Raw genomic sequence first — 17,469 nt, 5'->3', positions numbered from 1 at the left:
CTCTTGAGAAATCTGTGTGCAGGTCAGGAAGCAACAGTTAGAACTGGACATGGAACATCAGACTGGTTCCAAATCAGGAAAGGAGTATGTCAAGGCTGTATATTTTCACCCTACTTATTTAACTTCTATGCAGAGTACATCATGAGAAACGCTGGGCTGGATGAAGCACAAACTGGAATCAAGATTGCCGGGAGAAATATCAATAATCTCAGATATGCAGATGATACCACCCTTATGGCAGAAAGTGATGAAGAACTAGAGAGCCTCTTGATGAAAGTGAAAGAGGAGACTGAAAAAGTTGGCTTAAAACTCAACATTCAGAAAACTAAGATCATGGCATCTGGTCCCATCACTTCATGGCAAATGGATGGGGAAACAGTGACGGACTTTATTTTTTTGGGCTCCATAATCACTGTAGATAGTGGCTGCAGCCATGAAGTTAAAAGACGCTTGCTTCTTGGAAGAAAAGCTGTGACCAACCTAGACAGCATATTAAGAAGCAGAGATGTTACTTTGCCAACAAAGGTCCGTCTAGTCAAAGCTATGGTGTTTCCAGTAGTCATGTATGGATGTGAGAGTTGGACTATAAAGAAAGCTGAGTGCTGAAGAATTGATGCTTTTGATCTGTGGTGTTGGAGAAGACTCTTGAGAGTCCCTTGGACTGCAAGGAGATCCAACCAGTCCATCCTAAAGGACATTAGTCCTGGGTGTTCACTGGAAGGACTGATTCTGAAACTGAAACTCCAATACTTTGGCCATCTGATGCGAAGAACTGACTCATTGGAAAAGACCCTGATGCTGGGAGGGATTGGGGGCAGGAGGAGAAGGGGACGACAGAGGATGAGATGTTTGGATGGCATCACCGACTCAGTGGACATGAGTTTGAGTAAACTGCGGGAGTTGGTGATGGACACGGAGGCCTGGGGTGTTGCAGTCCATGGGGTCACAAAGAGGTGGGACATGACTGAGCAACTGAACTGAGTTTATTAATTTTATTAAAAAGTCCATCATCCTAGACATACAGACAGAAGATGAAATGGTTAGATAGCATCACTGACTCAATGAACATGAATCTGAGCATGGTATGGGCTATGGTGGAGGACAGAGGAGCCTGGCAAGCTGCAGTCCATGGGGTTGCAAAGAGTCAGATGGAACTTAGTGACTGAACAACTACGGACACATGACACATAGACGACCCGCTGGCAACTGAAAAGATGCTCAACATCACTAATTAGAGAAATGCAAATCAAAACCTCAGTGAGGTATTACCTCAGACTGGTTAAAATGGCTGTCATCAGAAAGTCTACAAATAATAAATATGGAGAGGGTGTGGAGAAAAGGGGACCCTCCTAGGATGTTGTTGGGAATGTAAACTAGTGCAGCCATATGGAAAACAGTTCAAAGTTCCTTAAAAAACTGAGATTAGAGTTACCATATGAGCCAGCAGTCCCACTCCTGGACATATATCTGGAAAACACAAAAACTGTAATTCAAAAAGTTGCATGTACCACAATGTTCATAGCAACACTGTTTACAACAGTCAAGACATGGAAGCAATTTATATGACCATCAACACATGAATGGATAAAGAGGATGTGGTGAGATATATATATACGCATACACATACACACAAGGGAATGCAATTGAGCCATGAAAAGCATGAAGTAATACCATTTGCAGCAACATGGATGGACCTACAGATTATCATACTAAGTGAAGTGAGACAGAGAAAGATAAATGCCATATGGTATCACTTACATGTGGAATCTAAAAAATGTTACAAAGGAACTTATTTACAAAACAGAAGTAGACTCAAAGACAGAAAACAAGCTTACTTTTTTTGCCTAATGGGAATGGGGCAGGGAGGGATAAATTAGGGCTTTGAGATTAACAGATATGTACTACAATATATCTTATAGATAAACAACGAGGACCTATAGTATAGCACAGGGAGCTATGTTCAGTATCTTGCAATAACCTATAATGGAAAAGAATCTGGAAAAGAATAACTGAATCACTTTGCTTTACACCTAAATCATTGTAAATAAGTCATACTTTAAAAGTTCCATCATCCTCCTATGTAATGCAGAGAACTTTGAAATAGTTCTACTCATTTTTCTTGAGCTTGCTTGCCTCCTTCCAGTTTTTGTTTTGTTATTACCATGCACTCTTCAAAAACTTTATTTTATTGAAGTATAGTTGATTTATAATGCTGTGTAAGTTTCTGTGTACAGCAAAATGATTTAGTTATACATATATATAGTAGCTTGCTTTTGCAAATTCCAAACTCTGAATCCATCCATCCTTCACCCTCTACTCCCCTTGACAATGACAAGTCTGTGTCTGTGAATCTGTTTCTGTTTTGAAGATAAGTTCATTTGTGTCATATGTTAGATCCCACATAATGATATTTGTCTTTCTGACTTTCCTAGTATGATAACCTCTAAGTTCATCCATGTTGCTTCAAATGGCCTTATTTTATTCTTTTTTTATGGCTGAGTAATATTACCTTGTGTGTTTGTATGTATATCACATTTTCTTTATCCATTCATCTGTTGATAGATATTTAGGTTGCTTCCATTTCTTGACTATTGTAAAGATAATGCTGCTTTGAACATTGGGGTGCATGCATCTTTTGAATTAGAGTTTTCACCTTTCCTGAGTATATTCCCAGTAGTGGAATATCTGGATCATTTGGTAGTTCTATGTTTAGTTTGTTAAGGAACCTTTGTACTGTTTTCCATAGTGCTTGCATCCATTTACATTCCTACCAACAGTGTAGCAGGGTAAACCACTGCTACAACCACTCCCTCTTCAGCATTTGTTACTTGTAGACTTTTTAATGATGGCCTTTCTGACTTGCGTGAGGTGATATCTCATTGTAGTTTTGCTTTCCATTTCTCTAATAATTAGCGATGTTGAGCATCTTTTCACATACCTCTTGGCCATCTGTGTGTCTTCTTTCTAGAAATGTCTAGATCTTCTGCTCATTTTTTGAAAATTTTTGTTGTTGTTTTTGTTATTGAACTGTGTGAGCTATGTGTATATTTTGGAAATTAAGCCCTGGTTGGTCACAACGTTTACAGATGTTTTCTCTCAGTCTGTAGGTTGTCTTTTAGTTTTGTTTATGGTTTCCTTTGCTATGGTATAAAAGCTTATAAGTTTAATTAGATCCCATTTGTTAATTTTGATTCTATTTCTGTTGCTTTGAGAGACTGGTCTAAGAAAACATTGATACAATTTTTGTCAGAGACTGTTTTGCCTATTTTCTCTTCTAGGAGTTTAACAGTGTCATGTCTTATATTTAAGTCTTTAAGCCATTTTATTTTGGGGTTTGATGTGAGGATGTGTTCTGACTTTATTGATTTACATACAGCTGTCCAGCTTTCCTGACACTTCTTGCTGAAGAGACTGTCTTTTCTGCATTGTATATTCTTGCCTCCTTTGTCAAAAATTAATTGACCCTAGGTGTGTGGGCTTATTTCTAGGCTCTCTGTTTTGTTCCATTGATCCATATGTCTATTTTTTGCCAGTGCCATGTTGTTTTGATTACTGTAGCTTTGTAGCATTGTCTGATGTCTGGGAGGGTTATGCTTCTTGCTTTGTTCTTTTCCATGCACTCTTAACTGGCAAGATAAAGCACATAAAACCAAGGGTAAGCTTTACATTGGCCATCAACTAAGACTGTAGAAGCCTATCTTTCTGCAGCTGTCTAATGGATTTGTACCCATCTCTTCTACCACATTTCTATTTTTAATGATAAATTGGTGGCTATCTCAGGGGATTTTAACATCAAGAAAAAAGGTGTATGGATCCTAGAAAGTTTTGTTAAGTATTGTTGGCTGGGTATTTAATTAAATATAGGATTAAATGTGTCAGATGCTAAAGTGAAACTTTGGAGATGATGTTCATTCAGCAAACTTTTGAGGCTAGCCTTGAACTGAGGGCGATGACTCAAAAATAATGAGTTATGACTCCTGTCCATCAAGGAATTCTCATTCTGGTGAGAAAGACAATGAAATACTTTAGCAGGCTCCGATATTTTTGGCACCAGGGACTGGTTTCATGGAAGACAGTTTTTCCACAGACCAGGGATGGGAGGGTATGTTTTGGAATGATGCAAGGTCATTACATTTATTGTGCAGTTTATTATTATTACATCAGGTCCATCTCAGATCATCAGGCATTAGATCCCAGCAGCTGGCAGCCCCTGCTTTAAATTGTTTCCCAAACTCATATAACCCATATGTGAACTATATTAGCTTATTCACATTTCCCTTTGTATACCTTTTTCTCAGCTGTGAGAGTTCCAGTTGACCTGCAAGCAGGTGTGAAGTCAGTGCTCCAGGCAACCGGTAGAGGAAGGGCTGTAAGAGGAGGGCCCAGTAGGCACAGAGTCTCCAGCAGTGGGGGAAGTAGAGAAAGCCCAGGTGTGGAGTGATCTGGTGAAAGCAGCAGTCTGAGGATCTGCAGGCAACCTGGCCATAGGCCCTGAAGGGATCTGATGTCTGAGGACCTTCGTAGTTGTGGCCTAGTGACCTTGTATCGTTAAGGCTGAAGAACCCAACACCAGATCAGCCATGGCATGCTAAGTAAGCCATGGTTTTGCATCCGTCAATCATGCATTCTCTGAATGAAGGGATTTTTCTTTTGGTCAACCAAATTCTTGAATCTGTACAAGCATGGTAAAAGTAGGCCCTGAGACCAGTGAGAACATAGGCTCTTGTCTAGTCTGGGGTTTTGGAGACAGACTCCCTAAATAAGAGAGTAGGGCTGAGTGAATGTGGAGTGGGGAAAAAGGCAAGAATGAATTTTAAAAAGTGAATGGATGACTTAAGCCATGGTTAAGTTTATGAGTTAAGGTGATTCTGTTTGAAGTAATCCTGAACATTTTCTGAAATATGATTTTTATTAATTTATCAGCTCCTCTGTGGGATACATTCCAACATACTAACTGGTGTTTTCTCCTCTAAAGAAAAGGGTTGTTATCACCAACCTGAATGGTCATGCTGCTCGAGTCAATTGCCTCCAGTGGATTTGTAAACAGGATGGTTGTAAGTATCAATCTGACTTCTCTTAGTTTAGCATTACTGTATCTGATATTATGTATTTAGAAAAAGAGAAGAAAACTGACATGCCCAATGAAATATCTGACTTATACTACTTCTGCTTTGTAGCAACTGAAGCATGGATGACACAGCAGTACTTGGGATGAGGGTAGAGGCAGCCCCTTACTGAGGCGAGAGCCCTGCCATTGCCCACAGCTTTTGATCCAAAGCCTGTGTGCAGGGCTTGTATTGGAGCCCGGACTGGGATTCAGAAAACTCAGCCTGTAGGTAGTCTGTTTCTGCCACAGACAAACAATCGGTTTTTTAGGCAAGGCATTGCATTTTTGTTGACCCTAGTTTGCATCTTAGTAATATACAAAAAGTAAAACTTTGGACTAAATCAGTGAGTGATTCCTGATACCTATGAGGTAAAAATTATTTTCTGAATAATACTAAGAAGTTATTCCTAGTCTTCATTCTGTCCCAAGTATGCAGTGCCATTTTCCAGTGGCTATATAATGTGTGATGTTGCCACAGTTTAAACACAGGAGCAGATATGAAAATTCAGGTGTGTTCTAATAAAGTCAGACTTTAAAGAAGTTTTCTGAAATATTAAACAGTGCCTTTCTTCGTATTAATTTTTTTGTTTTGGAGAATACAGGGTTTCTCCCTATAAAAAAAGTTATGTTCTTGTTATTTGTAAGTGAACTAATATATAAGTATTTTTCAAATTTCTTAGTTTTAATTTCTGTTGTGATTAATACTGGCACATATAGCCTATATAAACAAAAGGTCTTTGGGCTCCTCAAAAAATTTTATGAGTGTCAGTGAGTCCTGATATCAAAACATTTGGAAATTGCTGGACTAGATTATCTCCAGGTGTCTTTCATCTCTGAGATTCCACGACTCCAGAATTTTTATTTAACATTGCTTTTAGATGGGCTTCTAAAATCCTGTGGAAATTCTTCATGTCTTAACTATACCTACTATCGTGTTTTTATGGACTCTGAATTAATTTTATTTTTTGATTTTGCAACTATTTATTGAGAGCATTCTGCTGCTGCTGCTAAGTCGCTTTAGTCATGTCCGACTCTGTGCGACCCCATAAATGGCAGCCCACCAGGCTCTGCCGTCCCTGGGATTCTCCAGGCCAAGAACATTAGAGTGGATTCTGAGCCAGGCCCAAAGGCAGAATTTCCTGAATTAGTGAGACTTGGCTATGGTTTTATCTGTGACATTAAAAAAAAGTTTAATAAGCTATTTATTACAGTTGGTAATGCAAGGTTAGTCACATTAGGTCAGTAAAAACCATTAAATAGTAGAAAGAGTGGCTGTTAGTGCATATATTAAAATACAATTGTAATTATATTAATTGCCACCAAATGACATCAAAGTCTACTTGAATCTCAGTATAGGGATTCCTTTTAAAGTATTAATTTGGGCTTGTATGTTTTATCTTCCCTTTAAAAGTGAGGTTACATAAAATGAATTGCTTGTGTATCACTGAAATCTATTATAGTTATGATTGATTTTCTCAGAATTGGGTTCTATTGCCAGATAATTCAGGTACTCTTTCTAACTCATATATCAGTGACATAAAATTCTAGTGATATTATTTTATATTTTTAAAACATCTGATTCTTATCACATTACTTTCGTGTATCTTAGAGCAATTATCAGAATCATATAGTTAGGTCGGTGGCTTAATTGCCATGACACATGAAGAAATTAAAGGCCAAGATCGCAGCTGGCTGGCAGCAGGGTTAGGATATGAGCCTGGGACTTTTGAGTACAAATCTAATGTGTTTAGATAGTCTGCCAGCTGTTTCACCTATCTAAACATAAACCAGCAGAAATAAATAAACAGAAAATCCAAACCAAAATTAGATTATTTCCCCCTTTTTGATTCTTATTCATTTTCTTCTATCAATAAGAAGTAAATGTTTGAAGGAGCTATTTTGAAATATGTGTTTGATTTCAAAAATATTTCATGTACTTGATAGCACCAGCTAACTGTAATGGCTGGTATATGTTATTTCCACCCAAAGTATTTAGCCTGAGTCTCATAAGGAAACAAACAGACAGATACACATTGAGGGACATTCAGCAAAACAACTGACCCGGACTTGCATTGTAACAAAAGGAGAAACTGGAAAGTTATTCAGGATTAAAGGAGACTTAAAAGATGTGTCAATCAAACACATAATGTATGGTCCTTAGATTTTTGACTAAAAATGAAGTTACAGAAGACATTACTGGGACAATCTTGGGAAATTTTAATATGTATTATTACATAACATTACTATGTCAGTGTTAACATTCTTGAATGTGATAATTATATGTGGTGGCTCAGTGGGTAAAAGATCCACCTGTCAATGCAGGAAATGCAGGTTCGATCCCTGCATTGGCGAGATAGATCCCCTATTGAAGGAAATGGCAGCCCACCCCAGTATTTATGCCTGGGAAATTCCATGGACAGAGAAGCCTGGTAGGCTACAGTCCATGGGGTTGCAGACAATCCGACACAACTGAACGACTAATCTACAACAATGTAGGAGAATGTTCCTGTTTTTGAGAAGATTAGGGTAAAATATCTTGAGGATCAAAGGTCATCATGCCTCCAACTTATTTTTGAATGGTTTGTCAAAAGCAAAAATGGAGGTGTGTGTAAATGTACATACAGAGAGCAAGATATTAAGCAAATATGGCAAAATCTTAACAGTTGGTGAATACAGGTAAAGGTATATGAGTTTTGTTTTTTCCATAGCTTTGAAGTTTTTTAAAATAGCTGGGAAGAAAATGTTCACTGAGATACAATTTTTTTTCAGCTCCTTCAACTGAATTAGTTTCTGGAGGATCTGATAATCAAGTGATTCACTGGGAAATAGAGAATAATCAGGTGGGTAGATATGTTTATGGTTATAAGAAATGACTGTCATATCTACATTTATTTTCAATTTTTCCTGTCATTTTTCTTGTGTTCCTCCTTGATGAAGTGCCTCATTCTTGCTTATCAGTAATCCAGATCCTGTATCTTCCATGTCATAGGTCCTGTCCCCTTCCTTCTAATACCTGCTTCCATATTCATAGGCTGTCAGTCATTTCTTTGAATTTCTTATCATTTGAAATAATTTACAAAGTGCTCTTACATGGGCTGTTTTGTTTTCAGTGACCGCAAAAATTCATACTGCTGTGTGCATAGGACAATGGTTGCCTTGTGGATATAGATTTATATAATTTTGCATAATGTTGTTATATGCAGTACTGGGTGTGCATGGACCTCTGTGGATGGACGTTTAGGTTGGTTCTAGTTGGAAGCAGAGATTAAAAATGTGAAGTTGGTGCATCAGATATTTGAACATCTGCCATGCAGAAGATACAAGTGAGGCAGAATCCTATTCATGAGTTGTGCATATATATTGAGGGCAAAATATGCTTAAATAACTACAGATTTGTTTAATAAGTACAAAGGTGGCTCTGTGGGTGAGTGCTTGCACTTGCTGAATCACAACCATGCTGCTGTGAAAGTTCAATAGGGATTTAAGAGGCAGCCCGTGAGTTGAGTCTAATAGTATGAGATGATTTTCTTAGGAAGAATGAAAGGGTTGAGGACTTAAGGTAGGAAAAATGCATGAATCAAAGCTCAAGTAAGAAAGGAGACCATTTGCTCAGAAGTATCCAGTTTCCACCATAGCCTAATATGTCTTAAGGGCAGGGCTTTTCGAGCTCGTTCAGAGAATTATTCATCTTTAAGCTCTGTAAAAAGGAATCTTTGGTCACTGTGGAAAAACTACACATACACTTCTCTTAGAGAATCATTAAGTGTACATGAGCATAGTGAAGGCTCTGAAAAGTTCGACATGGACAGACCTGCTCATCTTTTTTCAACCAGTGTTTCCTTCAAGACTGATTCCCCACCCGCCTTTAAGTCCCTTAGCATCCATTGTAACTTTGAGGAACACAATTTTGGAAATATTTCTCGATACCACAGAGTGGGCAGTAGAAGTGTTACTTTTCTAGTAAGAAGAGGAGGAGACGATCTTGTGAGACTTTGGGTTCAAGAGTTTGTTCTTTATGAACAGGCATTTGGAAGTCATTCAGGATTTCTTGCCTGGAAAAGCCCATGGACAGAGGAGCCTGGTGGGCTTCTGTCCATAGGGTCACGGGAGTCAAACTCGACTTAGCAACTAAACCCACCAGCAGCAGCAGGATTTCTAGGCAGTGGAGTATGTATGTCAAAGGAAAATGAGTCTGACAGGAGTGTGCCAAATTGGGGTAGGAAAAAATATGAAGGAAGAGATATGAAATGTATTTTTGAAGGCAAAATGATTTTGGCATTGACTAGATAGTTGCCAAAGGAGTGGGAAGCTCGTGGGTAGAGAAGTGAGAAATCAAAAACAGTGGGATTCTGTCTCTGGGCCCTGGAAGAAAGATGCTTCTACAAAGCAAAATAGGCAAGTGGGAGGGAAGATGTTGTAAACATTTTACTTGTATTGCTGGCCAGACACCCAGACTTGTCTCCAGAGAAAGGGGCCAGGTTTGGAGGTGGGGATTGTGGAGTCACTTAGACTTGAATGAGAACTGCAAAGGCTTATGTAGCAAAGCAGTTCCTATTTGGACTTATCTTGACAGAGGAATTCAGAGAGAACCACTTGAGCACTCGTTTTTGAGACCTTGAGTTGAGACTTGCAAGACTCTTTCGTCAGGGGTGCTCTAAGCTTCTGTCAGTAGAGAGACTTGCAGGCTAAGTATCTGATGGCAGAGAACTTAGACATGGCCAGAAAGGAGGCTTGAGGCCAAACAGGAAGAGGAGGAAGATGAAAGGCATCAAAGAGGGATGAAGGGAATAAAAGGATTTGGGGGAAGGAGTCACACATTGTAACTTGAGAGGCTTAAAGGTTCCGTCTGGTATGCATTTTCACGCACACAGGTGCTCACTGCATCTTGACTTCTGATAAAAGGAAATAGTTCTAAGCTGGCATAATGAGAGATTTGAGTCTTTGACCAGTGGGCATTGTTTTTTAACAAGCCAGTGAACTTGAGAGATTTGTTTTGTTTGATCTTTTAAGATTCTCTGAGGGTTGAAATAAAATTATGCTTAAAGATGTGAAGTGACATAGAAAACAAATTTATGATTGCCATAGGGGGAAGGGGATGGGGATGGGGTAAAATTAGGAGCCTGGGATTAGCAGATAGAAACTATATAAAATGAATAACACAACAAGTCCCTACTGTATAGCATAGGGATCTTTATTCAAAACCGTAATAGGAAAGGATATGAAAAAGAATATGTATAACACAATGTAACACTGTAAATCAATGATACTTCAGTATAAAATAAAAGATAAAAAACAGGTGTGAAATGAGTTTTTCCACAGATTTAACATTTGGGAGGTAATTATACAGACTCAGATAGCATTACCAACTGAGTGGACATGAATTTGAGCTATCTCCAAGAGATAGTGAAGGATGGGGAAGCCTGGCATACTGCAGTTCCTGGGGTTGCAAAGAGTTGTACATGACTTAGTGACTGAGCAACAATAGTAACAGTAAATTTTAAATACCAGGAAGTATAAAGAAGGAAAAAGACACAAAATTTCCGTGGCTAACATTCTAATGAAGATTGTTCCATATCTCTAGTGTTTAATTGTGTACTAAAGTGATTTTGTTTACTTGAGTTTTAAAAAGTGTTTTTTTAAAGAAAAAAAAGTTTTTTTTTTTTTTCAGAGAAGTCAAAGGTTAATGACTACAGGAAGTTAGTGTACAAAGCCTTATACATAACTATTAATTGCCTTTTTGAGTGGCAGAGTTCTACTTAAGTAATAGGAAAAACAATTGAGATATTTAAGATAACTCTATTTCAGCAGACAACAATTTACAAAACATACCTCTCAAGGAAAGTGGTAAATCTTACATATTTGGAACTCTAAAAATACACAATAACAGAACAACAGAATAACAGAAATGTTACCACAGGGCATAATCTTGCATCACAAGCAGGAAGACTGATAATCAGGTGGGATTTTCCAGTTTTTGCCAGTTCTTTGTTTTGTAGCTCTGCTTGATACATGCAAGTATTATGAGTGGATGCTGAAAAACTTGGTAAAAGTTTGATGGAAAACAGAACATTTACTCAGTTCCAAAACATAATCTCACATATTACCACAGAAAAAAATTTCATAGTGAAAAAACGTGGTTAACACTACCTTTGCTAAAATATCAAAGGTAATTTCACTGATAATGGAACAGGCTGACATTGCATGTCTCCTGGTGTGTTACACTGATGTTGTGATGATGTCACAATGTCAGCCCTGAATCTGTTCATGGGAAGACATCAGACCAATCCTAGAGGAGGAGCAGTCCACAAATCTGGCCTGCAGTCTTCAAAAGTATCAATGTCATGGATTTTTGTTGGCTTAGAATATAAGTCTAAAATTATTTAATCAGTTTCCTATTAATACTTTTTTTTTCCTGTTAATACTTTTAAGTTGATTGCAGTTTTCCTGAGGAGTGTATGATAAGTATCCTTTTACATTTGTCTTTTATTATCTGTTAAACTAGTGCTGCTCTCTCAGAGTAGGTTCTTAGATGTGAGATTGCTATGTCAAGGGATGTGCACATTTTGTGTGTTGTTAATATGATCAGACAGACTTCTCACAAGTTTATGTTCTTCTCAGCTTGTTCATGGTCAATCACTAAGTTGTGTCTGACTCTGCAACCCCATGGACTGCGGCACACCAGGCTTCCCTGTCCTTCACTATCTCAGCTTGAGAGGACTGACTTCTGGGTCAGGCATTTTAACAATGCCTTTAATCCTCTGATTCTAGTTAAGTGCAGGTGAAACTGATCATTCTTTTGTTTAACACAGCGTTTTTGTTTTTCTTTGTGATTCAGCTTTTAAAAGCAGTCCCCATCTACGGCCATGAAGGCCCTGTTTATGCTGTGCATGCTGTTTACCAGAGGAGGGCCCCAGACCTTGCACTGCACACACTGATAGTGTCCGCGGCTTCCGATTCTACTGTTCGGATCTGGTCTAAAGAGGGTTCTGAAGGTAGGATTACAGACGTTGTTCCAAACGGGTGAAATAGTAATTATCAAATGAACAGCATCTTAGAAGAGCATCCTCATAATTTTTTCAGTCTTTCAAGCAGTTTTTGAAATGTTATATTTCTAATCTGCATGTTTTTTTCTTTTGCACTTTTCTAGAATTCCTGTTTACCAAACTGTTGATAATGTAAATTCCTTCAAAGCGTTTTCATTTAAGTCTTTTTGTTCTCTGTAACCTTGTTCTCTTGTAACCTTAAAAGCTGACCATTTAAATTCCCATTGTCACTGGGGACTCAGGATTGACTTCTCTCATCTCCCTGCTGACGTCCAGGGTTCTGATGATGCCACTGGACCTCTCTAGGTGGATAAGCTGAGTTAGTTGTTCATGGTGTGTTTTATTTCTTAGTGACATGCCTTCAGACCTTGAACTTTGGCAATGGATTCGCTCTGGCTCTCTGCTTGTCTTTTTTGCCTAATACTGATGGTGAGTTTCCTGCTAAGTGTATATTAAAAGAGCAACATATTTTTCTATCTTCATACAACCAGGACCTAAAAGAAACATATTGGATCTTAATTTTGTGTCTAAATATTTTTAGGAGACAAGTTGAGAGACATGAATAACATACTTTTGTTCTCAGTAGTCAAATGATCTGTGTATAAAACATAAAGTAAAGGGGGTGGCTGTTAGAAACGTCAGTAGTTGTTGAAAATTTAAGTGATTTAATGTGAACTCAAGATTGATACTCCTATTTATCAGATATATGGTCAGTGTAGATGTAATTTGGGAAAATTGCCTACCTCTGCAGAAGGTGGAGGTCTGGGATAAGTTGAGAAAGTACTAGGGATGGGCCCTGTGAGCATTTCTCTCAAGGTGACAGCCCCTTCCCATCGTGCACAGTGACAGTTTGCCTCAGACCACTTAAAATCTCTAAACGAAAAATGTCCTTTTGCTGGGAAGCCCGTCTGTACCTGTCTTTGATTATTCTCCACCGGGATGGTGGCCAGTACACGTCAGACAGTCTTGTGGCTCCTCAGTTGCCTGGAGGACAGAGCTGGTGGGCAGAGGCTGGGCCTGGAAACCTCCAAGCTGTTTTGCCCTCTGCAGTGGGAACTGCAACTCCGTGGTCTCACGTGATGTTCCACTTTCTGCCAGGGCTCCCCTGGAGGAGGAACTGCGCACGTTCTGTTCTGGTTTTCGTTACATAGAATTTCATTTCTTAGCATCTGCATTGAGGCTGAGTGACTGGAGTTTTTTGGCTTTTTTTAAAAATTGATTTAAAGAAAACTAATTTTACAGTCACAACTTTCATAGCTTTTTAACCACATAGTTATATATGTGCTTTTATTTTGTTCTTTAATTATGCCATAGATTTTGTTTTATTATCAAATTATTGAAACATACGGTCTTCAAAGTAACAAACATACCCTTAAATCTTTGTGCAGTAACCAGTATGCTGGGCTCTTAGTCGCTCTCCTGGATTTTTTATTACTCACTTGGGCTAATGATTCCTATTAAGTGTTCTGGCTGACATGGTTAAGTGCTCCCAGCTTGTTTTTACTGCTGAGCTCTTTTTACTGCTCCTTCTATCGTAAATGACACAGAACAGAGGAGAGGATTCTGTTAATAGTCATTCTTTGCCAAGTATCCATTTAATGGAACATTCTAGAATATTCATTTTATTCCTAAAGATGTTTATTGAGTGCTTTCAATTTATTTGTTCAGTGATGTGGGAAATAGAAGTCGAGGCTCTACCTAGAACTTAGGACCCCGCATAGGTGATTGTCATAACATAGGATGGATGTTATGATGTTGTATGATGTTTTATATATATATATATATATATATGATGCTTACAGTGATGCCTCTTTTTCCTCCCAGTGCCAGTATTAGCATGTGGCGATGATGACCGCAAAATTCACTTATTTGTTCAACAAAACAATCAGGTAGTTGTTCATGTTTCTTTAAGAGGCTAGAATTATGTTCTGCTTAATTCCATATCTTAAGACAGACTTTCTAGGTTATAGAATTTGGGGGGTGTTCTAATCTAAGCTGACCAATCCAATAGGAAAATCTTTTTGACAGTCCTCTGTTAAACCGCTTGTCACTCTTTGATCACCAGGTACTCTGCTGCTGCTTTGGCCTCCAAGTCCAGAGTTGTTGTGGAAGACAGGTCGTTAGGTGGGGAAGAAGAGAGGGAAATGTTGTAGTAGTATTTTTTTTAAAGAAATTTAAATGAAGTGTAACATACCTACCGTGAAATACACCCCTAGCAGTGATTATTTATCCTTGTAATCTTTTCCTGTTCTTGGAGTGGTTAAACCAGAGGGAAGTTTCAGAAAGAGGGTTGGTTAACCCTGTGCTCATTTAGTTAGTAGTGAGTGAGTGAAAGTCGCTCAGCCGTGCCCGCTCTTGGTGACCCCATGGACTATACAGTCCATGGAATTCTCCAGATCAGAATACTGGAATGGGTAGCTGTTCCCTTCTCCAGGGAATCTTTCCAACCCAGGGATTAAACCCAGGTCTCCCGCATTGCAGGCGGATTCTTAACAAGCTGAGCCACCAGGACAGCCCAAGAATACTGGAGTGCATAGCCTATCCCTTCTCCAGTGGATCTTCCCGACCCAGGAATCAAACCGGGGTCTCCTGCATTGCAGGTGGATCCTTTACCAGCTGAGCTACCAGGGAATCCCTAGTTAATAATAGAGAGACTTGTTTCTTTGCATTTTATAAGAAAGTTAAAAATCATTGTGTTCAGCCGCCCAGCTTTTTTCTATATTGTATCCACAGCATATGTCATTTTACCTTGTGAACAGTTGGTGTATTTGGGGACTACAGATATTATCTACTCATGACTCCTCAGTTAAAGGATATAGAAGATGAGATTTTTTTCATTCCCAAGTGAATACTCTATCTTACGACTGATCAAATAGGGTTCCCAGTTTTTTTAAAAAAATGCAGGAGGAATGGCTGAGATCAAATGAAGTCACTGATATACATTAAAATATTAAATTAAAAAAAAAATATTAAGTTCTTACATTAAGTCCTGTGATTTTTGTTATCTTCCTAGTTTCAGAAAATGCTTTTTCTCTCTGGACATGAGGATTGGATAAGAGGCGTGGAATGGGCAGCCTTTGGTCAGTATGAAATATTTCTAAAGTACATATAATGCAGACAAGTATGTGTAACTTTCAAAAAAGTAGCCTCTTAACGTTTAACATTTTCTTTGTATGTGACATTTTTCTGTTGGCCCAATTAGAAAAGAGGATACTTATCCTTTGTATTAAGTATTAGTTGCGATGGCAGAGGATGACATAGGGTCAGAGGATGACATAGGGTGATCCTTACAAGAGGACACTAGCTATTACATGTGCAGACAGTCTTGAGAAGTTCTTCGTGGAAATTAGTAGATTGTATAGGAATACCAAATATTATGACTATTAGCATTTTATGTGTATTTGTCAATGTCATTGAAAATGAATATAGGTCAAATGAAGGAAAGGGAAGCACAGTCTAATTTTTTCGGGAAATTTAGAAATGTGTGTATTGTAGAAGAAAAACTCATACTTAAATTTAAGAATAGAATGTTCTAAAAATAATAATATCTGTTTTTTTAACCAGGAAGAGATCTTTTCCTAGCAAGCTGTTCGCAAGATTGCCTGATACGCATATGGAAACTGTATATAAAATCAACATCTTTAGAAACTCAGGAAGATGATAATATAAAACTGAAAGAAAATACTTTTACTGTAGAAAATGAAAGTGAGTAATAAGGAAAATATTTAATGCAGTAATTCTTAGATTTCCTAGCTGATTTATTTATCTGTATCACTACACACATATGTGAAGGTTACGTTTTCAGAAGTATCAGATCCCTAGCTGAAACTTACACTATGCATTTTTCCTTTTTTATTTTTATGTGAGAGTAAGTCATTTTTAATATATGAAACTTACTTTTCTAAACCATGTTAGGTTTTTTTAGTTGCTAAAAAGGTTTAGTATTTTGTCAATAAGTTAGTTTGTAAAATTTTATTTAAATTTCAGTTTTAGCATAGGAAGATCTGAAGGAATAATGTGAATTATTCGTACCTTTGTTGGAGGATGTTCATAAGAGACAACTAAATTCGTATATTTGAATGGTATATGTAGTTCTGATTTTCTTACTGTCTGGCATCAGAACAGTACCGCTCCATGGTAGGTTCTGTTGGAATGTTGTATTTAAAGGAGATAATTTTCTATGGATATGAAAATCATAATGTTAATCCTTATTAAACATTGTTCATCCAGAAATACACTTCTTTGTTATTACTCTTCTTGGTTATAACACCCATTAGAGTTGAGATTTAGTGACAGATTTATGGAGAGAACCAGGAAATACTATAAGTAGCATATTGTTTCCAAATATGAAAACTTCTGTGATATTTTCATTATTTATTTTGTTTAAAAGTTCATAGTACTGATTTGACTTCCTTTATTTTTACGTTTATCTTAGGGGTGTTGTCTCTTTTTAGTGGTAGTTTAGACTATTTCACATAATGAGTGAGGATAGCAAAGGAGGCTGGCATGTTTTTTTTTTTTTTTAATTACAGAAGAAGAGTCACTGTCCCTGAAAATTTAAAATAGAATATATACATTAATTTTTATTTATAGCTAAGTAGGCAAAACATAAAGAAAAATTTATGCATCTTTAGAATTTATATATCTTTTTTCTCCTATAATTTTGAACAAGGGGTAAAGTTAATGAAATTTAGAATTAATGTTTTTTGTTGAATCTAAATCATGTTCTGTTCTTTTTTTTTTTTTTAATGTAATTGTATAACTGAGTTGGTTATGAAAATGTTCCTTTTAAAAAGAGCTTTGTGGGAAGAATCTATTTTTTTTTTTTTTTTTTTTGGTTGTAGGTATTAAAATAACATTTGCGGTTACTCTGGAGACTGTACTGGCTGGTCATGAAAACTGGGTAAATGCAGTTCATTGGCAGCCTTCATTTTACAAAGGTAGGAAGAAAATCAAACACAAAGCCCTCATTTCAATTAAATCTGACTGATAGAATTTTAAGCCGACCAAATGAAGTAGAGGATATTTTTGAGTGTAATTAGAAATCTCAGGGACTGCCCTTGTGGTCCAGGGGTTAAGAATCTGCCTGCCAGTGCAGGGGACACAGGTTCAATCCCTGGTCTGGAACTAAGTTCCCATATGTCACAGGGCAACTAACCTGTGAACCACAGCTGCTGAGCCCACGTACCCTAGATCCCGTGCTCCGCAACAAGAGAAGCCACTGCAATGAGGAGCCTGTCCACTACAACTCGAGAGAAGCCCCTGCTTGCTGCAACTCGAGAAAGCCCTAGCACAGCAGCGAAGAGCCAGGGTGCCACA

General features: G+C 37.8%; 1 protein-coding gene across 1 annotated transcript in view; it reads left to right on the top strand.

Annotated features, from left to right (window-relative positions):
• The window catches only part of ELP2 (elongator acetyltransferase complex subunit 2), a 51,252-nt gene that overhangs the window by 2,213 nt on the left and 31,570 nt on the right, over positions 1–17,469 (top strand). The window contains exons 2-9 of the mRNA XM_043443760.1: positions 4,976–5,054; positions 7,877–7,947; positions 11,943–12,099; positions 12,502–12,579; positions 13,975–14,039; positions 15,164–15,230; positions 15,715–15,855; positions 16,995–17,090. Of these exons, the coding sequence (XP_043299695.1) occupies positions 4,976–5,054; positions 7,877–7,947; positions 11,943–12,099; positions 12,502–12,579; positions 13,975–14,039; positions 15,164–15,230; positions 15,715–15,855; positions 16,995–17,090 (754 nt within the window). The remainder of the gene's footprint in view (positions 1–4,975; positions 5,055–7,876; positions 7,948–11,942; positions 12,100–12,501; positions 12,580–13,974; positions 14,040–15,163; positions 15,231–15,714; positions 15,856–16,994; positions 17,091–17,469) is intronic.

This window comes from Cervus canadensis, chromosome 23 (genome assembly GCF_019320065.1).
Source record: "Cervus canadensis isolate Bull #8, Minnesota chromosome 23, ASM1932006v1, whole genome shotgun sequence".
NCBI classification, from domain to species: Eukaryota; Metazoa; Chordata; class Mammalia; order Artiodactyla; family Cervidae; genus Cervus; species Cervus canadensis.
Note: the sequence above shows the minus strand (reverse complement) of the source record. Positions and strands in the feature narration are given on the sequence as shown.